Source organism: Xiphophorus maculatus, chromosome 2, assembly GCF_002775205.1.
Source record: "Xiphophorus maculatus strain JP 163 A chromosome 2, X_maculatus-5.0-male, whole genome shotgun sequence".
NCBI classification, from domain to species: Eukaryota; Metazoa; Chordata; class Actinopteri; order Cyprinodontiformes; family Poeciliidae; genus Xiphophorus; species Xiphophorus maculatus.
Genome location: NC_036444.1, coordinates 5893967 through 5913992, shown reverse-complemented (window position 1 = coordinate 5913992; position 20026 = coordinate 5893967). Strand labels below are relative to the sequence as shown.

The window sequence follows — 20026 nt, the reverse complement described above, 5'->3', positions numbered from 1 at the left end:
ACATTTTGAATATCCAAAATAAATAAACAAAACAGAAACAACAAATAAAATTGACACTGAAGTCAAAAAAGATCTATTTGAGACCAAAGCACCAGACTTTTACCATCCAGTGTTTGGCAGAAAGAGAGAAAAAAGGATAAATCATGCAAATTATTGAGCACAATTTAATTTATCATGCGGTTAATTGATTTATTGCAACAGGCCTAGTGCAGAGCTGATAGAAACATTTTCAAAATATCTTAAAACCATAAAGTCGTTTGTGTTTGTACTGAACATAAAGTACCAATAAAACACACAGAGGCCACAGTGAGTCACTGCCAGTGTTTTCACATTAAGCAGGTCGACAGCAGTCACTATTTCATGTGTGCCAGTCAAACAGCCAAGGTTGAAGAGTATTCACAAAACATTTATGGTACGGAGTATGATGAGGGCTTGACTCAAGGCTTGTTTGTTGCTACAGCACCATAGCGCTAAAGCAGTACATTGTTAGGGTCAATGGAGCCGTTGGTAACAATAGACAGGACAAGCAACAGAGCCTGGCGATTCAACACTACCAATGCTCCTGAGCTGTCTTTGTTAAAGTATCTGCTGTTACTCTTATCAGTGAAGACGTCAGGAAGAGACGGTCAGCAGGCCGCACTTCCCTCCTTTGTTTATGGGTCCCACAAGGTCAAGTCCAACCGTTTCCTTTAGTCTATAACTTAAGCTAGCCGTTTACTTTTAGATTCGATCCCATGGGTCTCTTGCCCACACAAGAACGACGACAAAACAATTCACTCCACACACAATCTAACCAAGAACTTTTGGTCTCGTTTCTAGAGCAAATATTGAAGGGCACCTAGAAATAAGACGTCTAAATTAGAAATAACTTTTATAAAGATGTAGCAGCTTGTTTTAAGTAAATAATTCCTCAATACTGATGAAAAAGTTCTAGTTCCACTGGCAGATCATTTCACTTGTAATGTGAGAAAAACGTTTTGTTATAACTGAAACTAGAACGAACTAGAACTTTTTTTTATCAATATCAATATCGGTATCGGTACTGATATTGAAAGAAATTCTAGATCAGGTATTGGTGACAATGTGCCTGACCCATAAGAGCAGATCTATTCAGTATAATTCTATGCTCTGTGCTCTGAGCGACTTTATGCTTTATTTATTTTACATTATATTTAATAATTTAATTTTGTGAACAAAAGGTTTGTTGCAGTTTGACCCACGTAGTCAACTTGTTGTTTTTATTAGTTCCAGTTTCTTTATTATTTATTTAACATCGTCTGTCCTACTCCTAACGGAACTGACTAAATAAGTTAAAGTTGTTTTTACACGAATGACCAAGCTAGTGAAGCTCTTGGTGCATTTAAGATTGCTTTACTGCTGTACTAAATTTGTAATTCAGTACATTTTTGTCTGTGTGTAAAATAAAAGAAACACTTTAAATCAATTTTGCTGTTTTTCTGGATCCAATCGGTATCGGCTGATACCAACTTCAGATATCGGTATCAAAACTGAAAAACGTGGATCGGTGCGTTCCTAGTACCAACCACATAAAAATAAAGATTTACTGGTAATTCCTGCTGCTCTTGTTTTACCCAGTCAGTGCTGAAGAGTTTGTGTCTAATCAAATAATAGTCTGTGTCAGAAACGGAGAGATGCATCGCTGTTGTAAGTGAATTTATTTAAATGCGTCTGTTTTCACTACCGCGCTCGCTGAAAGAGATTTGTGTGACAGATGTCTGGGTTAGGCTCCGTGCTAAAACATTGAGAGAGAAAACAAACATTCAGCAGGGCTGAGAAAAGGGGGCTGACATCTCATCACAAGCTATCAGCTGCCGCCGTATGCCTGCTCCCTTCTGCTCTGTTCCCTTCGCTCGCTTCCCTGATTAATATTTCAGAGCAGAGCTGTCTGCTGTGGCCACGCACAGCGATGAAATCTTACATTTAAAAAAAAAAGATAAAAACTGTGATATTTGAGTCCTTTGGAAGGAGAGAAATGACCCACAACCTGCAGCTATGGCATGAAATCAAAATATTCCGCCTCTGTTTGAACAAACCAGCATGGGAGCCATTATGTTTTGGTTTGCATTGTCCATAAGTACGGACATAAACACAAGAGGAAGTAATCTAACACGTGAGATGAAACGGGCTGGCGGCCTCCCGGGGGAGCCGGCCATATCTCAGCGGAGCTGCACGAGCCCAGAGCATTACGTGATCCAGATTCCCTGAAGCATGAGAGGCGAAAGCCCACGACAGAGACGAGCCAATTAACAGCCCACTGCGGCTTTTAAGAGGAATCCAGAACTCCTCTGTGGGTTAATATCGGCATCTGGCACTTTTCTTTATGCACTGCTGGACTAATGGCAGTTTAACTGAATGGCTTCATTTATAGCAGAGCTGTTTGTAGGGGCTGAGGCGATTCATCGGGTTAGTGGTGACGAATCAGTTACTGAATCAGCTAATTTAGTATTTTAAAAAACGCGACTCAAATAGGTAATTTCCTGAAGAAACAATAAACTCAAAGCAGCAGTTAAGTCAAAACTCTACAAAATACACAATTCTGGAAAAAATTAAGAGACCAGTTAAAATGATCAGTTCTCCGATTTTACTTTTTATATGTCTGAGTAAAATTAACCTTGTTCTTCTATTCCATGAACTATTTACTACTGGTAGTCGTTTTTATTTTTTTAACGAGGAGAAGCAGCTTTCAGCATCTATGCACCACAAATCTGGAACAAACTTCCAGAAAACTGTAAAACAGCTGAAACACTGACTTCTTTTAAATCTCGACTAAAAACCCACCTGTTTAGAATTGTATTTGAAATGTAATCAATTACAAATTTATTGATGGAATCTGACTTAATGCTGTGTTTTGATTGTTGATTCTATGTTGCTTTGTGTTTCTGTGTTTGTAATGATGTAAAGCACTTTGAAATGCCTTGCTGCTGAAATGTGCTATACAAATAAAGTTTGATTGATTTGATTGATTATTTGGAGAAAATAAGAAATGGTCAAAATAATAAAAAGATGCTTTCAGACCTCAAATAGTGTAAAGAAAACAAGTTGATATTCATTTAGAAACCACAAAGCTAATGTTTTCAGCAGGTTTTAATGGGCTCTTAGCTTTTCCCAGAGTTTTATTTACATTTTGCATTTAAGATTAAAATAAGAAAATCCTTTGTAAGTAAGTGGTATAGTTTTAGCTTCACCCAGTGGTTTTAGGCAACATTTCCAATCTAATTCTTTAAGAGTCAGTATTACGTGTTTTCCAGTCTCATGGTGTCATTTTATAGCACAATCAAGCAACTATGTTTCCTTGAGTTGTTATAAAATTGAAATTAAATATATCAAATATAACTTGTAACTGAATGCCTTGAATTTGAGCCTCTGTCTCTTTAAGAAGCGCCTGCTCTTTTTGAAACTCCGCCTTCAGGAAGTCATCACAACATGGCTCCTCTATTAACCCTATAACGTTTTTTTTTGTTTGTTTGTTTTTTTTTACCAGAGTTTCATAAGTAGCTCCTATAATGAGATCAGCAGAAGCTCAGTTCCACCAGGTGTTTGCTAATTGCTTCTGGCTAGTCTGAAGGAGCTGAGTGGGGGAGGAGCTTTGACCTCGAAGGCGGGGCTTGGTCCCACCAGGTGTTTTGCACAGCTGATTAGTGGTTGCCATGGAGATTAAAAAATTCCTCAAACATTCGTGGAAAAATCAAGGCATCAAATTTGTTTTTGATATTTTTGTAAAGCTCAAAAATGTCAATTTTACATAAAAATGCATCTTTAATCGGTTAATCCAAAAATAGTCAGATATGTTTCTAATACTGTACAGAAAATATTTAAAACAAAAACCAGCAGAATGTGCCTATTTTTTTAATCGATTGATTGATTATCAGAATAATCGCTAGCTGCAGCCGTTTCTCGTCCTAATAAACTCGCTTTTGGTGTGAACGTCCCAACCTTGGAGCGGTGCACTTCCCCGTCATCGTCCTCGCCACCAACCCCGAGGATCTTCCGGCTCTTTAGACGGCTGATCAGGTCCGTCTGACTGTGCTTCTTCATGAGCGGAGGGTGACTTTTAGATGACATGGTGCACACCTGGAACAGAGAGAAAAACTGCTGTGAATGGTTGGGAAAAAAGTAAGGAGTAAGGAACCAGTACCTACCAATCTAGAAGAAACAACTTCAGGACTTTAGTTATGCAAGAATTACATAATAGGACTCTTCCAAACATAGGCAACAGTCAAGGAAGTAGTGAAAGTAGTTTCATTTCTGCCTGTAACGGTCTTAATGAAGACCATCAGATGTGTTGACGTGAGATTTATTGTTTACTTCTGGTAAATTTTATTATTATAGTTCAAAGCGAATGAAAACAAAAAACATCCCTAATGCAGAAATGTTAAATTGTGCCCAGGTTATGACCAGCACTGATGACTTTATATATATATATATATATATATATATACATATATATAGGCCTGTCACGATAGCAAATTTTGCTGAGCGATTAATTGTCTCAAAAAATTATTGCGATAAACGATAATATTGTCTGAAGACCTTTTTACACTGATTTAATGGAAATTACGTAATAATGCATGCGATTTCCTGCCAAAGATAGATACACTTTATTCTCAAAAGAATATTTAACCCTGGAGCTGATAAACAAAATAAACAAAACAACCAAAAACAAAATGGATTCTCAGTCTCCATTAACAAAAAATGTACTTGATAACATCTAAACAGCATAAAGCCAAAGTGGAAATAAATACTGCATTCAACCAAAAGACTGCAGATTATGAAGTCTGTATATTATGTTGCCCTTCAGTAATAATTAGATTTAAATAGAGAAGATGGGCACATCGACTACCTGATGCAATAGTTCACACTACATGATTTTTTGCTCCTATTTTTCCCCTTATGACAATCTTAGAAAGTTGGTCTCTCTAAGATTGTGTGGTGTGTTACGGTAGATCGCCGTTGCCGCTCCGATCTAAATCAGGTTTTCCCCACTGGGATCGTTAACACAGCCTGTTGAATGTGACAGGCAGCCAATCAGAAAGCGCGGATTCTCCTCCGTGTTTTCTGAGGGGAAATTACTGAGGGGAATCCCAAACAGCTGACACGGCGCAACCCGAAGTCCAGCGGACATCGGAGATGATATGTGGAAACAATATTAATGTTTATTCAACATGCAAAGAATATAGAAATGACAACGGGAGGAGTTGGAGCGAAATCGCTACCGCAGTTGACAAACCCGGTAACTTTTCAGCTGTTCTTCCTTAACTGACGTAAATAGGTTATAATGATTTTCATTCAGTCAGGACTTTACGCTGACACTAGCTAGACGCATTGCAGGTAGATTGTAGTAAAGCATTGATTAATACCTGGTTTTAAAATTAGTTCACTGGACTTGTAGCCATTATTTTGTGCCCATTGTTGGACACCACACGGCAGGAACGAACCCGATCGAACCGTTATACCTAGGATTTCTGTCGGCTAATGTGTGGTCTGTCAGGTTTTAAAATTGGGCCGACAATCGGCTGACAGCTCTAAGATCGTGTCGTGTGCGCTGGGCTTTACACTAAGGAAATGAGGAAGGGAGGGTCAGTGGAGAGCACCGGAGTTGAGCCTTTTTTCATTCGGTGTCATCAACAGAAAGAGAAAAAGGACGGAAGAGACGATAATGCCGATAATTGAAATGACGTCGATAGTTTTAATTTATCGTACGATTAATCGATTTATCGTTTATTGCGACAGGCCTACATATATATATGTGTATATGTATATACCAGCACTGATGACTTTTTATATATATATCTATATATATATATAGATATATATAGATATATATATAAAAAGTCATCAGTGCTGGTATATACATATACACATATATATATTTGTTTGTCTTTATCTGAGCGGTTCTTTCATCATTTGCTATTTTTTCTCACCTTATGCCAACATGTTTCTGTGATTAAACAGATTAAAGTTCAGCTAAGAGCTTCTTTATTACAAAGAACATTGTTTTTGATTTCTCTGATGCAAAAATAGCATTTCAGTTGCTTCAATTGTTTACTTAGCTGCATACCGAGTTTATTTAGAAAATAATGATACAGAGGATTCCTTGGATGTTTGCCCTGTTGTTATCACAATGGCACCGTCGAGAAGCATAAACACTGCCTTTTGGATTTAAACAGGTACAAGCAATAGTTACACCAGGAGAGATCAATGCTGACTCAATAAGCTGCCCCATAATTAAAGGGGAGGCTAAAAGGCCTGTGCCAACATGAGTGCACTCATGCACACAAAGGGGCAGCCAAAAATCGATGCCGCCGCCACGGGGTAGCGGCCTTGAGAGGAAAAACAAGGGCAGTTATTGAACTTTATTTCCAGCGATAAGAAAAATGTCTAACAGAGTTTTCGCCTCAGGAAAGAGGGAAACAACTGTTAGCTTTACGATTAAAACAGCTTTTTACCAAGATAAATGACCCACCATCTCTGGTTAATACAAATCCAAAACTGGCTTTTGTTGCATGTATAAGAAAAACCTTTTGCTTTTAACCTCCATGCTGCGGGAGATAAAAGCTCTTCACCATTTCTCCAGTCAGCTAAGAAAATAATGATAATGGACACATTAAAGATTCAAAGACTGGCTGTGAACATGTATTAAAAGGCGTTGCAGAAAATGTACACCACGAACACATGATGGCATAATTACGGTGCTTAATAATGGACCCAAGACATGGCTGTGTGGGCTACATAACGTATAGTTTCACAAATGACCTTCCAGACAAAGTGTCATTCCAAACAGAGCAGCATATATTCCAGGAAGAGAATTCATAATTTATGATCAAATGTCTTAAACTGATTTCCAGAGAACAAATAACAATGAGCAAATTTCTTTTGTCAAAACTGCTTACAACTTTTAAAAGGAAAATTAATGTCGCTTTATCTCCATGATTGATTGTTGTTACTGGAAAACGTCAGCTAATAGCAGAGCTAATTGTTCCTTTAGCACTTTAGCATTTTTGCTAACTTTGCTTCCCCTAAATTATTATTTCTCAAAAAGCAAATGATGCTTATTCTCTACCCACGATGCATCTAAAACAGTTTAAAATCTCCTGGCATCCTGAATGATTTCTGACTGAATGATTAGGCAGCAAAGTTAATAAAATTCAACACCTCACAAACTGAAACTGTGTGTGAAACGTCTGCTCCAAACAACCGCTTCCTGAATTTCAACCACACAGGAAGGTGTGCAGTCACAGATCTGACCATGCTGAGGGCGATGCGCCATGTTGTAACGCGTGTTGACGCATGGTGGGTATCTATGTGGTTGAATTCTGCACGTTAGCATCACCTTCTGCTTAATAGCATTTTGGTGTTTAGCATTAGCATAACTCATGTTTATGACTGAGCTAACTGTGGGTTTTATCCTTAGTCACTCCAATATTGTTATTTAGTATAATGGAAAAACCATTTGCAGAAGCTACTTTTTCAATAAAGCCTTGTTGCAGTGGAAATGGTTTAGTTTATTACATTTTCAACAGCTGAATTGACCTCTGATTATTACATTCACCATTAACCAAAAGTGGACAATTTATGGCAAATCACATCATTAAAGACATATTCAACAATATTTGCAGAATTTGCAAACCAAAATTTAAAAAAGGCATTTGTGAAAACATGAATAAAATTGCTTCATATTTGCTAAATGAGGATAAAATAAATGTCAGAAAAAGCAGAGGTGACCTCCCCCTGTTTGCTTTTTTAAATTATTGTTTTATATTCCTGAAACGGATGATTCAGTGGGAATGAATGGCCAAACATCTGCTGAATAAACAGCTTGCTGATTCTCTACCTAAAACCTCTTTGATGTTGTAAAATCACCAGCTGTGCCCTATTCACAGGTTAAAAAGGGAAATCAAATCATCGCCATATCAAAGACATCATCTGAGCGTTTTAGGTTCCATTTTATTCCCAGAAATAATTCAAAATTCCAGCAAAGACTTTTCTGAAATTCCAGTTCAAGATCCACAAAGAAGCTGTTGACAGATCCCACTTTAAGCAGGAGAACCCAGCATTCCTTACAGATTTGAAGATACCCTTGCATGTCGTCTCGGCATCCCCACCAGCTCCTCTTGACTTGCAAGAATGATACTGATACAGTTGCCTAGCAACCACCAAAGGACCAATCCCCTCTTGTGAACTGAAAGCCCTTTCATGACTGAAACCACCTTTGACAAAGGTGGAGCTGGTGCTGACCCCAGGGCATTTTAGTTGACCCTCTAAGTTTGATAGCAAGAAAGAAAGAAAAAATTGATTTGTGTTTATTCAAAACAATATTTGAAGTGGGAAATGAATACTTTGTAAGAGACTGAACTTAAACATTTTAAGTGTGTTAGAAATATTATCTGGAAAAAAAAAGTTTAACTCTAGTAACAATGTACATCTGATGTATAAAAAAAACCCCTAAGGAATTAAGTGCTTTGCTATTGTCAACACCACTACAGCTAGATAGCAATGTCAGGAAGATATTTTAATTTAAAAGAAAAAAAACGTGGAAAAGGGAAGTGGTTCAGTTAAGCTAGATGTGATGTGGAATTCGGTGTGCTTTGGTTATAAAATAAATAAACACCAACCCTGATAGATTATCAGTGGAGCAGGTGTTTAAATGAGCTAATCAACAACCACTGCAGAGCTAGCTTAGCTAGTAGCAGCAGTAGCTAATCTACACCTGTAGTGTTAGCTTAGCTAGTAGCAGCGGTAGCTAATCTACCACATTTTGCTATTTCACTATTATTAATAATCGAAAAAAACAATAATCAAGCCTAAAAACATAAAACTGTAATGAACTGAATGTTCTGTTCTTTGTGTGGGAAATGATTGCTTGTTTTTTAGTGTTGAATCCTGATATGTAGAGTTGCGTTGTTGTCGGTTGTTATGGCAATGAGTCTATGTGTAGTGTAGCCGGCAGAGAGCAGGAAAAAAAAAAGAGGTTTGGAGTTGATCTTTAACGGGTTTTCTGCGTTATTTTCTCAGTTGCTGTGGCAATAAATTAATAATACCAACATCTCCAGGCTTCATTTAGTTAACGGAGTTGTTCTTCTGGGCAGCGTGGTTATGGACGCCATGTAAAATAATCGTCTTTTCGCCCTCTAGCGATGTGCGCATGCACAAAATTTGTCGATGTAAACAATAACATGCAGGGGGCTCATGGCCTCGCTGGACTGTCAGTGGGAGGGAAGTACAGGGAAGCAGACGTGAGGAATACAAGAGAATATTTTATGGCACAGGCTTAAAATGTTGCAAGGGGTCCATCAGCAGCAGGCAATAATACCACCTTGGTTCCATTTTCAACTTTTGCGACAGAGCATGTGCTGCTGAGAAGAAAATCTGTTAAATACATGAGGAGGATATTGTGGGAAAGGTGTGAACTCCTTCAGAGATCTCTGGCTAGCAACTGAAAAGATGTTCTACAAAAATGATTGTATCTTAGGAACAAAGATGTGTGTGGGTGTGGAGGAACAACTGTGAGAAAACGTGCTACCCAAAATACGAGACGATTTGAGACCTTGTTACTCTCCACATTTTCCCCCCCTAAACAACAGGAGAAGCAGCCGGTAAATACTCCCACTGCCATGTCTAGGATATCAAACAGCACCTTATGGTACAAAAACAACCATGTGACTGTCCAATCTAATCTAATCTCAGTGTTTATTTCTTCTACAATCACTGGCGGTCTCAATCACAGGACGCCATTAAGACGTCTGCAGACAATTCAAACTTTTACTCAACATAAAATTCCCACGAGAAAAAAAAATCCCTACATATAAGAGATTAAGTAGTGCTTCAATAATAAAAATTAAGGCTTGTGATTAATGTGTTTTTAATTAATTTGAGACATTTCAAGGCCTTAGTTTTAGCATATTAAACGAAGGAAACGAAGCTGACAAAGTCATTGCTAGATCCCTGTGCAGAGAAAAACACTTCATACTGTTGGATCATCTGGGGATCGTTGCCGTGGAATGAACCGGCTGTAATGATCGCTGGGATTTCCAGTTTGCCCTCTAATCTTCAGTTGTTACATAACATAATGGGATTTACTCTCGTAGTACGACTAAAGCCACACCAGTCATGTCAGGGAGGATGCTTAGGAAGACAAAACAACAACAAAGTGTGTTATTCCACCAGTAACAAACACTAGTAAAACAAAAAATATAGTTCTCAACAGTAATTCTGCTTAAAAGTCCCCAAATTATTGGCATCGTAACAGTATGTTTTGCTTCCAAACAACAATTTCAGGGACTGTACTATGATCTCAGCTGTCGGGATTGTGGATAATCAGTAAGATTACAGTGTTATTGTCCAGCTGGGTCTCTGTTGACTTCCTGCAGGTCTCCTCTAGGGCACAGTTCTCCAACCGCGCTTCACGTATTAAAGCACTGCTCTTATAAACTGTGAAAACGCAGCAAGCTGTTAAAAATTACTCTAAATACTATATCCAGTGTCCTTTTCTGCTCCCATTTCATTTTATGAACTAAGAAAAGCCCAAAATGGGTATGAAAAGGCTGGTGAAGCCAAGAGCACAAGATGAGGAAAAAAGCAAACAAGAGTCTCAGCAGGAATGACTTCCCACAGCATAAAACCTGTCTAAACACACCATCATCTATACTCTCTTACTTTCAGTTCATTTTATTTTAGTGGGTGCAGGAGAAAAAGCTCCAACCCAGCACAAGGAAGTATAACACCATGGGGAAAATCTGGACAACCCCTGAGAAAACATAAAATAATGTTTAACGTAGAGTTCTTCTATTTGGTATAGATCTACATCCAATCTCAGATCACTGTCTTACGTTGATCTGTGACTGGGTTACAGGTGTAACCGGAAACCAACAAATTGCTGTTTAAAAATAAAATTTTCCAGCTCATTTTGAAAAGAGCAGAGAATGAATTTTTTTGTCTCAGCCCCAAAAACCTGATCAGATGACGGAACCATTTAAATCGACTCCTGTTGATGTGGAGGAGAAGCAACTCTTCAAAACTTCCCAGAATCTTTTTCTGTCAAAATCCGTATTTATTGACTACAAGTGAATAGCAAACTGAGAGTTTTGGCTCGGCTTTTTCTTTAAACAGACTGAAGCAGCTCCTGCATTACTGCAGAGAGCAGACATGGTCCTAATTAGGGCTGGTCAATAAATCAATAATATATATCACAATAGATATGCGATCAGAAATATGTGTGGCAGAATATTCCAAACCGCACAGCATTCTGGGGGATGGAGGCAGAGGATATTTTTCTAGAATTGGACCGCTGAGGGTGGCGGCACGTTGGAGTGGTTCTGTTCTTTCACTGAGATTTTTTCCTCTTTCAAACTTTCATTCCTGCCTTTTTGGAGGAAAACTGATCCTTTTTGTTTTGGACATTGTGTGCAATGTTTTTCAGATTTCTGCTATTTTTGTTTTGATGCGTAACCATAGCAGCAAGGTGGTTTACATATTTTATTTAATTTCCCTTTGTGATTAATAAAGTATTTTTTAATTGAATTTGAAAGACTTTAGCCACCCAACCTAAAGTAACGGTTAGCCAAGTAAGGTTGGTAGAATCAACCAGCTCACTGACTCTTTGGTTACCTAGCAACTCACTCATTCTTTGGTTGCCTAGCAGCAACCTGCTGAGTAACTGCCACAGCAGCAGTTTAAGGTTTTGCCACCGTGCCTCATAGCTGCTTAAAAATAAACAATGGAGTTTATTAAAAACGGGATGAAAGAGGAAAGATCACATTACTAGCTTGGCAGTGTTTCAGATATAAAAAAGAAAAAAAAAACCCTAATCAATAATTATTGATTGACGGATATGAAACGATTCAGCCATAGTCCAGTCCTACTTGAGACTCTGTTCAGCTGGTTAAATATGCCTCTAACATGAAAAGTCACATTTAAAACACTTGAAATAAATTAATTGTACGTGATGTAAATATTGCACCCACCGATGTTGCCATGACGATATGGAAGCTACATTGCTAATCCTGAACCCAGAATTGATTGGAGTAATCTTTCCTGTGGCTGATACGCGTAATCCTCGGCAGTTGGAGCGCGCACTGGTCCCACTATCTGGGCCACCATCCCAGCTTGACACTCCACAGACACAGTCCAAGGCCTCCATGCAACGTTAAAGAGGAATGTCACCACAACAGCTCAAAAACGCTTAAGCATCTCTGCATGAATCTTATCCTTTCCTGGCTTATTGCCGCCAAGGAAATGTTTAATTACCAGAAAGGGCAGGAAAGGAACCTTCCAAATATTTCAAACCATGATCTTTGGGGTAGGAGCATGACTTTTTATTTTTTAAGATGTCAAAAAAGGTCAGACAACACAAGCCTCTAGAGAAGCAGCATGGAAATGATGATCTTACAGAAGGAAGGCAGATATAAAAAAACAAAACACTCATTTAAGAAAGAATTGGCATTTAGGAGTAAAATTGGAGAATTGGAGAACTACTATCAAAGAAAGTGAGTAGGATCCGTCAGGAAGATCTAGGAGATTCTCACCTGGCCCTAGACATTTCAGTAACACTTACGACCTTATTGGAAGAGTCATCCACAGAGGAAACTTGAGACATTTTGGGCCAAAAATAAGCTGCTTACTGTGAGAAATGACATATTTGCAGAAAAAAAGGGTGGAAATCTCAAGAAATGAACACCTATCCAACGGTTAGGCTGGGGGTGGACCGATCACACTACGGACCGGAGCCAGGAATACCAGAAACGCGTCACAGACAGAACAAGAATAGATTCAATACAATCCCAGCAGCTGGCGTGGAAGAAATTGTTGGGAAAAAAGTGTAATTTGTTTGACAAGGGGATTAAAATCCACTCTAGATTACGTCAAGAGATGCTAGCTGAAGTTCCCTCAACTCCCGCCTGGTTTGACTCGAAAATCTGCGGCTAGATGCCAAAAGTATCGCTGGCAAACAACAGAAACGGAAAGCAAATGAAAAAAAAATAATAATAAAAGTTACATCTTAAACCAGGGGTGTTCAAAGTGCGGCCCGGGGGCCATTTGTAGCCCCTGGAGTGATTTTGTGTGGCCCTGCACTACAATTCTGCATGTCCATCTGAGGTGCAGATGCAAACTTTTTCATTTATAATCAGGCTAAAATTATAACCAACATGATTTTCTTACAATAGAAAATGTTAAGTACAACATAAAATATTTGTCTTTTTATAACCAACCTTTTAAAATAAGTCTATAGAGACTTTTTCTGAAAAGCCGACTTTGCTGTGCATAAATCAGCTTTTATCTAATATTTTAAACTTTAGCTAAACAACTGTTTTGAAAGACAATAACTAAATTTATTTCTTAGAATACATGTGCCCAATGAAACCCATAAAATTTGGAAACTGAATTTAATTTCTTTTACAGAAAACATGTAAACTTATTTGAAAGTTTTTCAAGTGCTTGATTTTATTTTACTTTTTTGCTTTATTTATTTAACTTTGTTTTGGCCCACAAGTACTTTTGACTTGACTGTTTTGGCCCACGTGACAAAAAGGTTTGGACATCCCCGTCTAAAACACTCCTGCGTGTAATTTCACAGTTCCTGGTACAGGTCTACGTAGAGGGATAGTTTATTTTTGCCATCTGTTGCACTGAGCCCCTGTGGAGGACGGGATTTAGATGGAGCGGCTGAAGTCAGAGGCTGCCAGGCTTTGTTTCATGTTTCCATCTTAGAAACCATCTTGACACAGCAGGCTCTCTGCGAAGGCAACGCAGGAACAGGAAAGGTGTGTTGAGGTAAAGCAAACCTGGCACATGGTGCATACACACAGCTGGGACATGAGTTAGGTCTTTTTAGAGGGATAACAACATGAGATTAGCACAAATCAACCACAAATGGGAGAATTGGGCTTCCAACTTTAAAAATAACGTTTTGAAAAGGCCAAACAAAATAAAAAACTGTAAAGCTTTGAGCCTACTGTACTTGTGTACCTTTCCACTCAGATTTTCCAATACATGTAAAAATGTCAGCAATAATCGCTTCTGTATGTAAAACTTAAGATCTAGCAGAAAGAATTTAATAATCTAAAGTAGGTCTGTAGCAAAAAGCACTAAATAAATTAAATAAATGAAAAATTAAAACGAACTCAATAATTTCCGTCTGAATGATTTATTGTTTCTCTTTTCTTTCTACCAAAACCTGGATGATAGAAGCCTTCAGTCTGGTGATTTGGTCTCAAATATCTTTATTTTGTTTGCATAATTCATTTTATTTGCTGTTTATTGTTTTGTTTATTTGGAATATTTAAAATATCTTCCAGTTCCAGTGTTACATTTTCACTAGGATTTCAAGTTTATTCAACTTTATTTTGGAAAAATAAACTGCAACAAATCTTGTTTCAAATGATTCAGAAAGTGCAATTAGGAATTCTACATATAATGTAAATAAATAATAAAGCATTGCGTCGCTCAGAGCAAAAAGCATATAATTAGACTGAATAGATTTGTCTTTATGGATCAGGCACATTGTTACCGATACCCCATATAGAATTTCTTTTAACATTGAAACGATACTGATATTAATATTGGATTGGTGCATCTCTACTCTTAACCTGATTGATTTTAATGGTGGATTTAATTTGTTCTTTTTTCCAATTTACAATTTCAGAGAGAGAAAAAACAAGAATTGGATGCACAACCTTTAATTCATTGTGTATTTTCTCTAGCAGCACATTGTCAAACTTGTACATAAAGGCTCACTTCCTACATTTTAGTCACGTCTGAAATGCAATAGAAATCTGTCTAATATGAAATATTCTTCCATTTCTCTGCCTGCTTGTCTGACAGGTGAACCTCCGCTAGTCTCAAGTTTTCTGCTGCCTCTGAAGTCATTTTTCTCCCCAGAACTCCACCGCATGTAGCTTCATTTATCTCTCCTATCAAATCTTTCCAGACTCCCTGTTCCAGTGGAAAGCTAACCGTTAACATACTGTGCTGAACCCTCAAGTTTCCAGGCCTCTATAATATGACCAAAGCTTGAAGTGAAAGAGCCAAAAGCTGCAGCAGCCATGATGGAGCCACAGGTATCCTGACATATCCGACTGGCAGAGCTTGTTGTCATGGGTAACTACTGAGCCAGGGCTAATTAAATCATCTAATGAAGCAGGCTTTAATGATGCACAACACATCGTTATTAGTGAATATAATTCTCTACATACAATTATTTTTCCCTTATGACTGCCGGCGTACTGCAGAAGACTTTCAGCTCCGACATGCCGTTCAGTACAAACACCATCACAGTAAAAAGGGGTCAAGTTACTGCGCAATTTAATTTCAATGTGGGGACAAACTAATTCACTACAGTGTCTGACACCGAGGCTTTTGAAAGTGCTGTCAGATAAATTAGTTGGTGGAAAAAAGCACAGAAATCATTATCGTTATGTGACTGCACTCTGGCTGCATTTGCATCTTGGAGTCTATTAACCACTACAACTGTAAACTGACTGTTTCTTTTTTCCTGAGAGAAAAAAAACAGGCATGTTTAATATCTGGCCTCAATCAGAACAATACATGATAAATTCAAACAAACACATTTTGGTATTTTAATCTACATATAACTTATAAAATAAGTTAGAGATGCACAGTGAAACAAGCTGGAGACTGGAGTCTGCTGCCAGGTCTCCCTTAAAATGCGATTTTTTAAAGGAATTCATAAAAACAGTTATAAGCATTACATACAAATAAACAAAAACAAGTATTAGATGAGTTTTAACGCATAAAAATATACACATCCCACTCAATAAGTGTAATTTTTTTAATTTATATTGTTCGTTTTATACAAATCATATCGTGATATGTATCGTTATCGCCACCAATTACAATGCGTATTGTGAAATGAAATTTGTGCCATAATCGCACATCCCTACTACATGAAACATCGCAGATGCACTGTTCGCAGAAGTACCAAGCATCCAGAGGCTCTCTGGATGACGCTTGTTCACTATGTAACCTAAAAGGTAAACTTTTACGTAAACAAGAGAGCTAATTAAGCTGTAAACCCCAGGTGCCTTCACAGGACATTTACGTCTAGCCTTTAACTTGATCCCTCCTGTCTCAGGTTGTGTTGCGTGCTGAAGCTTTCACCTGGTTGCTAGGCAGCCGAGCTCGATAATGGAGCGTGCTCAGTTAGGGCCCGGCTCATGTCACCGTTCTGCTGGAATTAATTGCTTGGAAAATGTCAAAATGAAATCCTTAAAATAACCGACGGGTTGTTGTTATTTTCTCTGGTTAGCCTGCCATTTGGCAACATTGAGTTCATTTCATGACATATCACCAGTCGCCCTCTGCGGCGTCCCATTTTCTCCTCCTGAAGGCGTGAGAGAAGATCTGCCGTGTAATTCCTGGTTAATGGACACACACATGCAGGCTTGGAGGGAGATAAACGCGCTTCTATTGTCTATAGGATTTAAATGAGCCAACAAAAGTTGTGACAGCATCAGCAACCAGCATAATGTGCAAATGGGAATCCGGGTTAGTGTTTCATTACTGGGATGTGGCACACACACATGCAATGACGGCATTTACATAACAGAGGCCTGCAGGCAGATGTTAGAGCAAGAGTTCATACTCTGACATTACCAGCATCAAACATGGAAAAGCAGCTTTCAGCTTCTATGCACCACAAATCTGGAACAAACTTCCAGAAAACTGTGAAACAGCTGAAACACTGAGTTCCAAATTAAATGAATCATCATTCTGAGGAAAGACTTGATACTTAATATTCAATCTAAGTCGACATGCAAAGTTCAATCTTCACGTCTAAAACTGGTAGCAAAAAGAGAACTTGTGTTGTACAGAGCAACACAAATGTACAAACCTTTCAGATTTTAATTGGCAAAAAAAAGTTCGCTTCAGTCTACTTTCATTTTATTTTTTATTTTAGTCACTCAGTAATAAATATCAATAGTTTGACACAAAAAAATTGACTGAAAAGGAGCAGAACGAAGTGTAAACATAATATTTGCCCCATTCACAAAAAAAGCAAATTAGCTTTTCAGCTAAAAAGACTTTTAGACATAAACACAAAAGTTACAACAATAACTTATTCAATGCTATATTGCTACATCATAATGATTTATTTATAACCATTTATTTATTAACGTTAAATAATTAAATGGACGACAAAGAGTATGTCGTCCATTGCTGCTGATTGCGGATTCTGCTTGTGCGTCAGAATCACAGAAATGCCAGAATAAAAAGGTTTCAGCTTCGGACTTTTGTAAAGGCGATTTGTTTTTATACATTTTTAACACATTAAAATCTACAACCAAAATTAACATGTTAAAGTTTCTGCCAGAAGAGGGAAAAACAATAAATCATGCAAATGCAAGAAATTTTGCTCGTTTTACTTTATCATGCGATTAATTGATTTATTTCTTATTGAGACATGCCAAAGTATGTTATCCTAATTTTTCTTTTGAACACTGCATCCATTTCTACCTCAAAGTATTTTTTGCACTGCAGGAGTCACAGTAAAGCCCTGAACGCGTTTATAATATCAATTCATATGTTTATGACCCTGAAATTTCCTGAAAAGTGTGTAATTCATGTTTGACATGATTTGAAAAGTGGAGAGCAGGGAGTTCATGGGTTGTTTTCTTGAGGCCAGTCACATGTAGTTATAAAAATCTAATTACATTCATCATTATAGTGGGTAGTAACATCTTTAATCTATTCGATATTGGCAACCTAATGAAGCTACAATGGAGATATGATGTAATGTTGAATCTGTATCTTTTAAGCAGGAACTACGATCCTGAAGCCGTCCTCAGTGAAAGGCTGGATGCAACGAGTCGCAGCTGAGGCGCAACCAACCCAGAGCCAACGCGGTCACTCTAATCTCCTAACAGGAGGAAATGAAAATAATGTTCCACGCACACAACGCACGCACATGTCACACCATCAGAGCAGAAACTGCTTCGTACAATAATCAAAGTCTTTGATTTAAGTGTTTTGACTGTGTTTTTCCCCAAACTGAGTTCAAAAAGTCCTTCCAACAGGAAATGGATTCACCGACATGACATGTGACAGTCGGCCACTTTAACAGGAGACTGTTTTCACACCTGACCTCACAGGAATGGAGGGCTAAATGTGGAGCAAAACGGAGCAGAACTGATCAGAAATGGTCCATTTTATTCAGACTTTCATCAGCGAAGGAAGAAAATCTAACCAAGTATTTTTGTTCTAGTTTCTAGTGCAAATTTCTGATATAAAAGCTTGTTTTAAGTCAATAATTTCTTAATATTAATGACGAATTACTAGTTCCATTGACAGATTGATTTACAATAAATTTTTCCATTTTATAAGTGAATTAATCTGCCAACAAAACTAGTATTTTTTCTTCAATATTAAGAAACTGACTTAAACCAAGCTCCTACATCTTGCTGAAAGGTCACTTGTAAGTTAATTTTGTCTTATTTCAAGTGAAGTAAGATATTTGCACTAGAAACCAGACCAAAATTACTTGGTAAGATTTTATGTTTTCGCAGTGTGAGAAACAAAAGTAACCAGGATCTAAAACCTACAGCAAAGACCAAATTGAAATCATGTTTATTTCTGTAAACATGATTTTCAAACATTGTTTCTTTGTCTTACTAGAAAATGAAAATGTGCAGTGCAATACTTTCCTTTTCTCATCCTATAAAAACCATCATTTGCTTTCTAACATATAGCATACTTTGGACCAAAAACCCTCAAATTAAAATAAAATGAGTGGAAGCAATTTAAAAGAAAGGTGTAGAGTATTTCTTTAAACATTTAACCAATTAGCACAAAAAAACAACTAGACAGCCAGCCAATAATTATTAAGGGTCTGGTCAAACTTGGCACACTAACTCCAAGAGAAAAAAAGTTTTAAAACAAAAAATAGTGAACTTTTCCTGCTAAAAGCAAGAAATTTTATTGGTTGTGTTGGACTTTCAAGTATCAACCAGTTTACAGAAAGAAATACTCTACAGAGAGACAAAAAGGACTGCAGAAAAAACTTAGCTTAATGGTGATTTATTGAGATATTTTTAAATGTCTATTCTGTTTTTACTCTCCTTTTGAGAAACAGCCTGTCCTGGATATGTAAACATCTTGTGCAGAACCGTTGCATCACGGTGGTCCGGATGACCCCAGAACAGGCGAGTAGTTGCTGTTCAATCCTCTGCTGCAGATGCATCAGCAAATTTCCTCATTTGTCTTTTATTTTCACAGGACTGATTTAAACATGAGTGGTGGTGTCATCATTTAACGTTTAAATTTAAAAACTTTAGTTTAGAAAACAGAGCCTACTTGAGACTTACACATGTCTGGATGTTTTTAAATGTTTGTATTATATGAAGAGAAATCTTCTCTTGCCCATGTGTTTATGGGTTTTGCTGGGAAAATGTTTTAATTTTATGTTTATATCTAATATTAAATAAATATAATATTGCGGTGATGTTACATATCACTGTATGTGAAATATTACCTGACTTTTGACTAAAATTACTATAATAAACTTCTGGGAAGTATATACTTTTGGTTCTTAATTTTACTTAAAAATTAAAATTTTAACTTGGAAAAATAAAATTTTTGTTCAAAAAAATTATACAATATATAAATATCAATTATATACTGCTTGTACTTTTGGTTCTCTTTCACCTTAATTTAAATTCAAATTGTAACTTTTTAAAAATTGTTTTAATTTTCTTTATAACAAAAACATGAAATGCCTTAAAATGCAGGCATTACAGGAGTTTTAACATTAAGAACTAACGTTTTTAATGCATCAACAATTCAAGCTGATTTTTCACGCCGTTACCTCAGCTTGTGAAAAAGTAAAGCTTTGCCTCCTTCAAGGCGTTTTGCCACACATCACTGTGATTGGTTTTACCAGAACCATTTGCAGAGCTAAAGCTCGTCCAACATCATTACTCGGCCTGAGCGCACACTGAACGGACCTGTCATTTGACTGAAAGCATGAACTGCTGAATGCCCAGCAGTTCTGTGA

General features: G+C 37.4%; 1 protein-coding gene across 1 annotated transcript in view; it reads right to left on the bottom strand.

The window, feature by feature from the left end:
- tp53i11 (tumor protein p53 inducible protein 11) overlaps positions 1 to 20026 on the bottom strand; it is a 51416-nt gene that overhangs the window by 15285 nt on the left and 16105 nt on the right. Inside the window, exon 2 of the mRNA XM_005795825.2 lies at positions 3955 to 4092. Within this exon, the coding sequence (XP_005795882.1) occupies positions 3955 to 4083 (129 nt within the window). The 5' untranslated portion in view covers positions 4084 to 4092. The remainder of the gene's footprint in view (positions 1 to 3954; positions 4093 to 20026) is intronic.